The sequence below is a fragment of the Cyprinodon tularosa genome, unplaced genomic scaffold (genome assembly GCF_016077235.1).
Source record: "Cyprinodon tularosa strain WSP-4 unplaced genomic scaffold, ASM1607723v1 ctg3, whole genome shotgun sequence".
Taxonomy (NCBI): Eukaryota; Metazoa; Chordata; class Actinopteri; order Cyprinodontiformes; family Cyprinodontidae; genus Cyprinodon; species Cyprinodon tularosa.
The window spans coordinates 2,800,560-2,813,176 of NW_024039007.1; the positions used below are offsets into that span (position 1 = coordinate 2,800,560).

The 12,617-nt window shown below is 38.6% G+C and overlaps 1 protein-coding gene across 1 annotated transcript; it reads left to right on the top strand.

Annotated features, from left to right (window-relative positions):
• The first annotated feature begins 3,362 nt into the window (after positions 1–3,362).
• On the top strand, positions 3,363–11,258 carry entpd5a (ectonucleoside triphosphate diphosphohydrolase 5a). Its single transcript, XM_038291505.1, has 13 exons — positions 3,363–3,883; positions 4,347–4,426; positions 5,132–5,275; positions 5,661–5,736; positions 5,937–5,972; positions 6,871–6,959; positions 7,045–7,124; positions 7,206–7,267; positions 7,368–7,469; positions 8,151–8,294; positions 8,409–8,462; positions 9,783–9,898; positions 9,982–11,258. Exons 1-13 carry the CDS (start codon positions 3,439–3,441, stop codon positions 10,069–10,071), a joined length of 1,518 nt encoding a protein of 505 aa, XP_038147433.1. The 5' UTR covers positions 3,363–3,438; the 3' UTR covers positions 10,072–11,258.
• The last annotated feature ends 1,359 nt before the right edge of the window (positions 11,259–12,617 follow it).

The following is a 12,617-nucleotide window of genomic DNA, read 5'->3' on the forward strand; positions in this document are numbered from 1 at the left end:
AAATCTTCCCTATTATGGTATAGGCTTGCATAACATTAATATGTTCTTGTTAAAATGCCTTTATTACTGATGTCATCTTAAGGTTTCATATTTAAAAATGTATTACTGAGATAACTCAAAGCATTTTTTATTATAGTGTTCCTTTATTAGGGGAATATGTGAATTAATGAGCGAGTAAGTGCCTATGATGGAGCTGTGATGCACGTTCGCTTGAGACTGATGAGATCGCTCATCATGTAATTACAGTTTTCTCACGCCGGGCTCTATCACACAGGATCTGTTTGCACATGATCTCTTCCCACAAGATGACATGAGGTACATTTGGCTTCTGTCAGCAGTATTGTTTGTGATGTCCTGAAAAGAACTGTGTGTTTTTCCACTGTCATCTATGCCGTTATTTTCTGGTGCAGTTATGGGAAAACCACTGAGATAGTTTGCTCATATTTTAAAGGAAGCTCTTCCAATAGAAACAATGTAAAGGCAAGTTATAATTCAGAATGAAAGCACAGAATTTTTTCCGTCATCTTGTTCGGGATCCTGCAGGTTGGAGCCTGGATGTCCAGAGCTGATTATTTATCATACACACACATGGACAAAAAGTGGTAGAAACTGAGAGTGTGTTGGGTGTAGCTACTGTAAACAGAATCATATAGGGTCGCTCTGTGCTCTGGCATTACTATGAGAGTTTGAAGACTAAATTTAAAGGTAATTACTATGACAGCGAGGAGAGAAAACTGAAATAACCCAGAGCTTTTCAAAGCTGTCATTATCACTGGAATTGTAATGACAAGGCTTGGGTCTCTTCAATGGACTTGTTGGGGTAGGACACCCACAAACATGACATTCCTGAGGGCAACATTGCAGCATATTAATGATATATAGCAGAGTGTAGATTACAAAGCTGGGGTCCCTTCTAGTGCTTTAGGGTTTCAGTTAACTTGAAACGAAATACCAGACCTTGAAACTAGAGCTTGTCTTACATAGCATGCGTGTCTATATGTGCGTAATGTGCTGTGTCATGTCTTAGAAATAAGCTCACACAGCAGTGCATATTTCACCATCCCAACAAAATTTAAATCCACAATTTCTTTGCGGTTGTTTGATTGGAAATCTACTTAAAAGTGATGTTGCTGCCGCATATATTTCAAACAGCAAAATGAACGTAGGTGTGGGTGATTCACCACAGAAACATTACTGTACTTAAGGGGATTACTGCTGCCCAAATATTGCACATTACAAGTATTTCTCACAGCATTACACACCGGATCTGTCTGAACACATTCAAAATGGTTTTAAAATTTGTACGCATATCAATCATGAACTTATTTATGAATTTTAATTTTTTTTAAATTTCAGGGTTTAATCGATATCCCCTAACATGGCTGAAAAACCAAGACATTGACGAGCGCAAAGGCAGCAAGAGGTTCTGCACATGCACACTTTGATAGGGGCAAACGACCATTCTGGTGAGCCGCAAGATTTAAGAAAGTAGCCGCAGTATTTACAAAAAAGGAAGGAGGAAAGAGAGTCCAATATTTTTAGTCCAAATTACAGTGTTGGAACAGTGCTTTGCACAGTTGAGTGTCCAGGGAGTGGAATGGCATGATGGGCGAACACTGCTGCCAGGCCCCACCCTCCCCACATTGTCCTCACTGTGGAGTTCCTGCTCTCTAACAGCACGTTTGCCCTCCTCGTACCCTCCTGGCAGCTCGTGCCAATAGCATCATTCCTGGCAAGGTCTTTGCTGGAGCTGAAACAAAGGGGGTGGGGTTGAGACAGGGTCAGTTTTCTTGGGATGTTTCAGTTAACTGCTTTTTGTTATCTTTCTGCTCATACAAAATGCACACATCTCAGGTCACTTGAGGATTTCGAGCCATGGTGTTAGCCAAACACCATAGTTCAAAGTACTCAAAATAAAGCAAGGATACATAAATGTTAGGTATACTTGATGAATCCGCATCCTCGACTATCCTTAAGAGAAAGAAACACTCCAAACTCCCACTGAAAGTGGAAAAACAGCTATTCATGCTTTTCATGCATTTTCTCTTTAAATGTGCCTCACAGCCTAAACATTTTTCTCTTGGAAAACCTGTGGTTAACACAGAGATGAGTAGGAGTGAGATGATTGCTGTAACATTCTTTTAACTTTTATGTCAGCTGGAGAGAAGCTTAGATTGACATTTTTTGAAAGATTCCACAAGCCCAAATACGGTGAGAGGTTTAAATGTGAAGTTTTCCTCGTTTAAAAAAAGATGATGTCATTCTTCTTTCCCTCTAAACGCTTCAAATGTAATCAAATGAAGCTCTTGCTCTGTGCACCTTTTGTTTTTGTGCACTACATAAAGTAAGCTTGTGGCTAATTTAACATTTTTTCAGCCATCTTTTTATAATTCAAAACAATTTTTCCAAATCTGAAACAATAGTATTTATACTGATTGACTTAATAGAAACACTAAGAACTAAAACACTTTTTTAAGAGGAAAAAAAATCTGTTTGATATTTCTGTTAATAATATGTTTCAGAAAACAAAGAAACAATTTTTTGTTTGTTTTATTGGGGGTTTTACTTCATAAACTGTTTTCTAAAGAATATGAATAAACATAAAGCACTTTAAAACTGTGGCGAACAGGAAACGCTCATATAATATCAACTTTAGCATAAATACCCTGAATTGATGGTCAGTAATATTTAACAAAGCATTCTTTCACAGCCTAGGAAATGCCCAATTTATACTGAATTTAATAGGGAATGATTATTTGATAGGTGCCCTCTGCAATGGCGCCCTGAGCAGTGAGCCATAACCAAAAATACCACTGAAAACATATCACTATATTATCCCAATAAATTTGCACATTTTTAAACAGAGTTTAACATTTGCATTGCTAAATTGTAGAAATGCTGAGTCAGTCCGATTCAGCTTATAAAGCCATGCAGGAAAAAATAAATATAAATCACACATCATTTAAGAAAAAAAATTAAGCACTTATGACATTATAAAGTTCCAAAAGTTTCAGCATGAAGGAATTTCTGCAACCATTAAGTATTTTAGGCAAGATTTCTTTGAAGTTTACCAGTGTGAGCAATTAATTTTTCTACACCTTGATAAACCCCTTCTCCTTTCATATGGGGGTTTTCTTTGGCTTTAGTGCAGCCAGTTAATGAGCAGGAGAAAAGGCAGCCAAAAAAAATGCTTCATATTAAGAAAAAAAAAGGAAAAAGAAATTGTAGGCAGGTAGTCCTCAGCTCTAGTCCCAGGAGGAGGGGGACTCCTGATGGAGTTGGGATGTCCCAGCACAGGATTGGTGGATGCTGCTCCAGATGTGGCCCCATGCCAAGCCCTTATGTCTTTATATACTGTAATCAGATGAGGGGACAGCCCTGAGTGAACATCGCACCCACTCTGCAGCTTCCCTCCAGCATCTTCAGACTCTCAGCAGGATGGCCAAGCAGACCCTCATCCTCATCCTCTGGCTCCTTGGTGGTAGCCTCTTCACCGAGGCGACCTACTACCGCCACCACCGCTACATCCCGCACTTCTACCGCTACAGGGAGCCCTCCGCAAACACAGAAAACCTCCTCCCCGAGGTCGTAAACCCTGTGCCCGAAGTCTCTCAGTCCGGCGTCTCCACCTACCCCGAGGTCCCGGAGGTGTTCCACCCGGCGCCGGAAGATGTCCACTCCATCCCAGAGGCTTTCCACCCGGTGCCAGAGGTGGTGCATCCGGCACCTGATGCGCATCACCAGACTCAGGTGCTGCGGCGCGTCCCCGAAGTTTCCTCCCATGACAGACATCGAGACAGTCGGGTTTTTTACGGGATCATGTTCGATGCTGGGAGCACCGGCACCAGGATCCACATCTACAAGTTTATTCAGAAGGATCCCGGTGAGTGAACAGCTGACTCCCACTGTGTTTGCTCTTAGGTTCACTCACTGTGTGCTGTCAGCAGAATGGGCACATCTAGTGGCAGAGGTGAACTTTAATCAGTTTGTATGAGTCAACTATGCAGGAAGCCTTAAATCCTCCTGGATGAAAGTAAATATAATAAGAAGCCACTGGAAAAAAAAAATACCTTAATAAATAAAAATTCTACACTGCAAAAACTGCAATCTAAAATAAGTGCATTTTTTTCCTGAATTGAAGAGTCAAGTGAGACACAAGACAATTTACATTTACAATAAGAAAAAAACAACAACTGCATTGTCTAATGTCAAGTGCATATTATAGTATTTTCCTGCACACATTTAAGGTAAATAACTTAATTTAAGAAATGTTGACTTGTTTCTAGATTGTTTTGCAGTGTATAACTTGTATGATCTGTTTCCTTGTGTTTTTTTTTTTTGTGTAGTGGAGCTGCCTGTTCTGGACAATGAAATGTTCCATGCAGTGAAACCTGGACTGTCAGAATATAAGGACAACCCTGAGGAGGTATGTATGCCTGTTGACACCATCACTTCTTTTTATAGGGAGTTGCTCACTCTCGCTAAACCACTAAACCGCTTGGATTTTCGTTGGGTTGGGTTTATGTGATGTAAATGCTTTGTAATTTCAAAATAGCTCATGCTTGTCTAATGATTTTTGTGCACTTTTTTTAAAATCTCTGAACTAAAAATAGTCACTTACAACCTTTAATTTTTAGGACAAAAAAGTATTTTCTGCATTTTGTGAGGCGATTCTGACCTATTCGTGTATCTATGCCATGAACATCAGTAAGTTACTTTAAGGGACTGTCGTAATGTGTGGCTTTCACAAGGGTACTAAAAGGAGATACTCTGGTGCTCCAACTTTATCTAGGAGGAGCATGCATGAAATGAATAAATTTGACTCTAGGGTGGAGCCTAGAGGAACCCCACATTTAGCAGACTAGATCAAAACTCTCCAGAACAAAATAAAAAAAATCCCTTTAAGGTGATCAGCCTAAGCTTTTGACCACAGAAATTAGAAACTTTTTTTAGCCAGCAGGAATAATTTGGTGCTACAAAAGGAATTGCTTATTGTCACTATGATTTAAACTGTTCATATTTTCAAAAATACCAGCTGCTTTTGGATTTAATAATAAAAAAATACATAAATGTAAGGATTCATTTAATTTATTTAGAAATTAACAATTTTATTTTTTGCTGACTTTTTCAGGGTGGAAACACCATCCGCCAGCTGCTGAAGATTGCCAAAAAGACAGTGCCGGAGGAAGAGTGGAGGAGGACGCCAGTGGTCCTGAGGGCCACAGCTGGTCTACGCCTGCTGCCCCAAGAAAAGGCCAATGCCTTGCTACAGGAGGTGAGGCCCATTTCTACCCTAGCATCAGACAGCCCGGCTTAAACCCCAGCCGTCCAACCATGGATAGGGATGAGAAAACCACTAAGTGCTTACAAGTGACACTGAATGAAACAGCAGCTAGTCTGCCCTTTTGGTGGTTATCATGAAGCAAAGAACAGCTGTTGTTGGGTTATGTGGAGCGACCATATCTGGCATTTTAAGTATTATCCAGGCTTCTGCTCCAGCCATGTTTGTGGTTCAGTTGTGTGTCACTCTAAAACAGGCTACCAGGCTTCACTGTTTGTAAATGGATATTTACCTTTTTAGAAGAAAATAGGATGACTTATGCATTTTCTGCTTACATTAAGTCTAACTGTGCTTATATTCTGATAAATCAACCCTACAGGTGCAAGAGGTATTTGAAGAATCCCCTTTCTTTGTGCCAGAGAACAGTGTTTCTATCATGAACGGAGCAAATGAAGGTAAGAAAACGTATTGCTTTATTTTGCCAGTTTCTAATAAGCTGAACTTAGACTGTTAAAAAAGGAAAATCCAAAAAGCTTTGGTCAAAGCATTAAAACCAATGACCAAACAGCATCTTCACCTAATTCTGTACTTAATTCTCCTTAAAAAAAGAAAGGGCTGACTTATGTATTTAAATTTTCCTTGCTTGGGATTTCAGGGGTCCTGGCCTGGGTCACAGTGAACTTCCTCACAGGTAAGGCATTAAATGAGTTTTGATTTGTTGGTGTCAGTTGTTCTGGGAGGTGTATTTTTGACCCTAAAAGAAACAGCAACATATATTCCCTTAAATCTGAGAATATAAAGTTTAATGCAGTTGTAATCATTACACTGATACTTGTGACTACATTTAATTTGAATTTTGACTCAAACTAGGACACCCCTGAAGAAGATATGATGGCCTCTGTAACTTTTTGCATACTGTCCAATATCTCATTGCCTTTAATTACTGGTTTACAACAACGTGGGGCTTGTATGCCCATAGCAGTAACTTTAACCATAAATAACAGGACATCTTTGCACCAACACATTTAATTTTCCCTTATACCATTAGGTTCTTTACTAATGTGGAAGTCCGTTTTGCAATCTAAATATTTTATTTTGAAAAACCAATGAGTTTAACTTTGAAAGGTAAACCTACATTTGTATAATAATGAAAGAGCACTGTATGTCATAAATGCCCTTATTATTATGTTATTAAAATCTCTTGTGATATTCCAACATATAAAGTATGTCTCCTAATTTAAAGGGTATCTGTTCAATTTAATTAAAAAAATATGCTAAATATAGTTAGCATTGCAATTTTTAGCCCATTGAGAATTGAAATTTACGCACTTCTCTAGTTTTAATTCCTCTTGGGAAAAAAACAACTCTTATTTTAAAGAGTATTTTTGAGCTTTGCTTTTCAGTGTTCTACCATTGGTTTGCTTAGTACTTCCATGGTTTCTGGTTTCCAGATTTTTGAGATACAAAAGTCTGAAAAATAGGCATGGTTCCATGTATTCATATATATATATATATATTTTTATTCTAAAAGAAGTCCCACCATCCTCCATTAAACTTGTTTGTTTTCTCCTTGTGCTTGTTTCCAATAGGCCATTTGTATTCCAACACTAGGAGGACAGTAGGGATTCTGGATCTGGGTGGTGGATCAACTCAAATCACTTTCCTTCCAAAGTCAAAGGTGCAAAATATTTTCAGCCCAAAATAACCAAGTTACATTTTAAACCCTGTAACATAGACTGACTGACATGTCTTTGATCCACCAGAAAACAATTCAAATTGCTCCACCCAATTTCACTGCCAAATTCAACCTGTTCAACCAAACCTATGAACTCTACACACACAGGTAAATAACTTGGCAGACGTAGGAATAATATGTAAAGTATAGAAACTTAATTTATGATAAATATCTTCTATATTTATGTAGCTACCTGGGAAATGGATTAGTTGCTGCCCGCCTGGCAACTCTTGGTGCGCTAGGAGCTGATGGTAAACCATTTTACACTCTTTATTTATTTAGTATCCACCATTTGTGTTGAAAACTGCTCAGTTTCAATAGTAAAATATTTGTTGTTTATGCTTCTCCCAGGTCTGGATTGGAAAGTCTTCACTAGTTCCTGCCTTCCAAAAAAATACAGGGAAGAAGTGAAATTTGGAGGAGACACCTATAAAGTTAGCGGAATTCCAGGAGGTAATATAAAAGCCCCATGAGGTTTTGAATGCTCTCCCATTGTCCTGACTCCAACAATCCATACATTCTTCTCTAACATTTGGAATGCAGCAGAGTACAGTACAATACGGTCTCACATGAGAGCATGCATCAGCCAATGCTCAATTTTTCTTGGCACCAAACACATGTTTAGTCGCCTTATCTCTCTTGCTGCTCCCACTTTGGCAGTTAAACTGTCATCAACCTTGTATTTAGATGAGAGTGAAATACAAGGTCTTCACAAATAAGGCAGTCACTCCCATACCACAGTCAAGTAGCCAAAAGATGTGGGGTTGTCACTGAGTTGAAGTAATTTTTTCTTTTTTTTTCTTTGTGGAGAGAGAGCAGTTTGATCTTGGCCTGGTCTCGATTGTGTGTTTCAAAGGGGCTGTGCTAGCTGTCACTCTTGTCAGCACATGGTTTTGCTGCACAATTGTACCAACGGATCCAATGGGGCCATGTGAAACTTGTCCTTTTGGGGCTTTCCTTTAGATAAAGTTTGGTGAGCCCAGAGTTTCATCCGCCCGCTGACCTCGGGCTGTGGCTTCCAGCTTTCCTAGTTGCATTCCATCCATCTTTCTTGGCCAAAACTTCCTTTCTTTCACTGCTCCTGATGTTTAGGAAGACCATTTTTTAAACCGCTGCTTTCTTGTCTTGCTACAGGGTATGCAGGCTATAAACTGTGCTACTATGAGGTCATGAGGGTCGTCAAGGGCAATTTTCACCAGCCGTACGAAGTGAAAGGAAGCAGCGTCTTCTATGCCTTTTCCCACTACTTTGACAGAGCTGTGCAGACCGGCCTCGTCAGTAAGTGAGAACAGAGCAGCTGGCCACCTTCCGGTGCCATTATCTTTTATGCTAATTATGATGTCTTGCACAAAGTTGGTATTTAAATTGCACGTTTGTTTTCTTGCACACCAGGCAGTCTAGGTGGTGCGGTTGAAGTCAGAGACTTTAAGAAGAAAGCCAAAGAAGGTAAGAGGGTTGGTTGTCTTGAAATGATCTCTACAAATTATATTGTCCTTAATTCAAAGTCAATTTTTCAGGTAATTGTTTAATAATCTAAAGCATCTAAAAACCTAATTTTAATCTCCCCTCGTTTAGTTTTGGTCCTGAAAATGCTATAAAAGCTCTCAGGTGACTGTAGAATTAACTGTGAAATGTATTTAAGCCCAAGATCATTCAGTACCTTACAGACCAACAAATATTTCAAAAGCTATGCTTTTACAGACACAGAGGATGTACAATGGTTTAGAAATGGTTGCCATATATTTTTTAGCTGTTGGTGAAGACCTTAGCAGCCAAATTGTGAATAAGATGCAGTTGCCTTCTTTGTTTAGTATTAATAAGTCACCATTAAGACAACCTAAAAACAACATACATCAGTTTTCTGTTTTAAAAGGAAACTATTTCGGACATGTTTTTTTAAAAGGCAGTTGGCTGATTTTAAGCTGAGGACTTTAAGCTAATTCTAATAGTTGTCTTGCTAGTGTTGTACTCTTCATCTAACTGAGTATGGTAATATAACATGGTAAAAAATTGTGATAGACTTGCATAGGAATGTTAACAGATGTTACTTCATATAATCTTGAATAGAAGTGGCTCGAGAATAGAGCCTTGAAGAACCCCATTTGTGATTTTCAGTGTATCATAAGCAGTTTGCACACTTTTGCCCTCTGTACTGTGGGAAATAAGTTCTTCCCACAGTATTTATTTATTGGTTATGAACTGAAAGGTTTGAGAACCACAAGTTTGTAATATATATATTTTTTTTTGTTAAAGATGTCATGCAAAAGACAAGAAGTGCAAAGTTTAAAGAAGCATGTTTGTGCTTCAAAATTACAGCTAAATGGCTCTAATTCTTCTTTATGACTATCAACACCACCTTCTGACCAATGCAATGTAGACCCTCATAACCAGCAGAAATGAGCTGGTGTGTTACATAACACTCTGTGTCGTGAGAACACTGTCACGTGGTTTCAAGAAACGAGTCTCGCTCAAGTTCGGCTGGCAGCTGAGTTAAAGGTGTCTGCAAGTCCCAGGCAGGAGGGCACCTAGCAGATACATACTGCTGGAACACACCCACACACATAAACACCACCCACCTGCGGCCTTGTGTTGACCCCCACCCAGCTGTACTGCTCACACCTTCTTGTGTACACAGACAAGCAAAACAGAAAGGTCATCCTGTTATCATGAAAAAGTGTAAAGAAAGGTCCACCATGTACTGCTTTATTGAATAAACCCTTAATGTTTTGATATCTTATATGAAATATGTGTTTTTTGTATTTGCAGTGTGCAACAAAATGACCAAATACCGCGCCATCAGTCCCTTCCTCTGCATGGACATGACTTATATCACTTGCCTGTTAAAGGAAGGCTTTGGCTTCAAGGACAGCACTGTGCTGCATGTAAGTGACTTGTTGTTACTGGATTCAAAGGTTGAGAAAAGTGCCAATATATGTAAGTCTTATTTCACGTTTTTTTTCCTCAGCTGGCCAAGAAGGTAAACAATGTAGAGACAAGCTGGGCTCTGGGGGCGACCTTTGACTTCTTCAGGAACTTCAACATCCACCAAGACTAGCTGCAATAGCTGGCACTGAAAGGGACAGTCTGTCACTGTGTGGCCTCCTTTCCTCTGACCACCCGTCCTCGCTTCTTCCCAAAACCTCAGTATCCTGAAAACACTAAAAGAACTCTTTTTGTTTTTTATAAAGAAAACAAGAAATCACTATATTTTTATAAGGCCAGCTTTTTCTACTGTATGTCCAGCTCATCGTTGGTGGGTTGAATTTATTTTTTTGTAAAACGTTTACATGTTTAAGGGTGGCAGACCTGAAATGTTTCTCAGGCGACCGTGTAAGGGGGTACAGATGGGAACTTTGGAGGCAGTGATAGGAGCCATGGTATCTTGGTGCTTACTGTGGTCCTGGTGTGCGCTGTGCAGAACAGTGGAATAAATTTAGACACTAATTGCTGGAGCCGCAACCACAATTGTCTTTGTAAATGCTTGTAAACCGGTCCTCTTTTCATTCTAGCCGTAAATCTTTTTTATTTTTTACAGTGGCCTAGTTAATTTGCTCCTACCATTAGACGAGTAAGACATCATATGAAACAGAGCAGATGAACAGCTCATTCCTTAATGTCGCACAAAACACTTTAACATTGTAGACAAAACATATTTGCTTCTATTTCTTTTACAGAGTTGTACATATTTATTATTAGTAATATTTTTTTTTTAACATACAAAATTTTATAGGAAAATGCCTTTTGTGTTGAGTGAAGCAATATAGTCTGTTCCTTCAACAGCATGAAAGGAGTTTTGGACCATATTCTATTGTGAATAAAGAACCCGCTCACTGAAGGTCCAACATCATTATCTGCAGCCATTTAAGAACACATAAACTCAAATTACATAAACATGCCTGGAAACTTAACTTTTTGTGAATTGTACATTATTTAAATAGTTGAAAATGTCTTATTTTGTATTATCTTTAGTAATGTTTTGTCTTACTGCTCTTAATGCCTTCATACAGTATGCCGTGTTTTCATTATCTACCATATTCACTTACTACTGCTGTACATACAAGATGTAAACTTAGTGAAACTGTTTTGCAATAAAATGCATCTACATGATAAAATGTCATGCCGCACAAATACCAAGTAATACTTGTCAGTTTGCAAAGGCTGAAGTCTGATTGTTGTCTTGTTTTTCATAAATGTTGTGACAATAACCAAACGACAATGTTTTAATAAAACGTGAAAAATGTGCTTTGTGTCATACTGGGTGTGTTATGAAATTAATGAACAGTTCAATATTTAATTTAAAAATGTCAAATTTAATGAATAGGTTTATTACAAAGGGGTTTCAAGCACTTATTATTGCTCGTTTTGATGATTAAGGCAAACAGCTAATGTGAAGATCAGTTTAGTATAAAAATAAGAACAAGAAAGAAATATCTTTCAGCTTTTCAGTGGACAGTGATAAACTGCCTTTACAGGCAGGACAAGCCGCTGATCATTAGTGGTTTACTAAAGATCAAGGAAGTTGTCCTTTTTTAGAATACAGTGTCAATGAATTTTTAATGGAAAATTTAGTCGAATGAAAAAAATGATGAAAAGAAAAGATGTAAAAGCATACAAATAGCAGCTTTGAGATGATTTGGAAGCAGAACTTTTTCAGGAAAAAGTCAAGGTATCATAGACTAAAGTCAGCATTTGTAGATCCAGCACATAGACAGATCCAAGAGATGGGCAACATGAGAGAAATATTTTTTAAAATGGTTTAAAAACCTATTTTAAGATGAAATTAAGCTGTGCAATGTATTTAGAGATGATGTTTCAGAGTCTAGAGCAGGCATCCCAAAAGTCGGTCCTTGAGGGCCGCTGTCCTGCAGGTTTCAGAGGTTTCTCTGCATTAGCACAGCTGATTCTGATGATTGCAGTTCAGCAAAAGCATGTTAATCAACTATCAATGTAAATCAGCTGTGCTGGAGCAGGGAAACCTCTAAAACCTGCAGGACAGTGGCCCTCGAGGACCGACTTTGGGGATGCTTGGTCTAGAGCAGTGGTCTCCAACTCTGGTCCTCAAGATCTACTATCCTACAGATTTTAGATGCATCCCTGCTTCAACACAGCTGAATCAAATGAATGGCTTGAAAAGGTAATTAATCATTTGATTCAGCTGTGTTGAAGCAGGGATGCACCTAAAATCTGTAGGACAGTAGATCTTGAGGACCAGGGTTGGAGACCACTGGTCTAGAGGATGCGCAGAGAGGCACATAAAACAGATACTGATGATTTAGGCGTTGCTGTTGTCAAGAAGAAGACCAGACACCAAACCCTTAGAAAACTGCTGAATGAGAGAATTTCTGCATATCATGCAAGCCTCCATTTTGTTGCAACCTGGCTCTAGGATCAAACCAGTCAAAAAAAAAAAAGAAATTAAATGAGCCAATCTAGACCGAACCAAACTGAAACAAGACAAAAATGTTTGCGTTATCATTCTTTTAATATCAACTTCTCATACTGGGTGCTTTTACTTCCATACTAAATGTTTTCAAGGGTGGTCTTAAAAAAAATTGACCTTTTCTTCCATAATATGCCTCTTTTTATAAGAATGTAACTTTG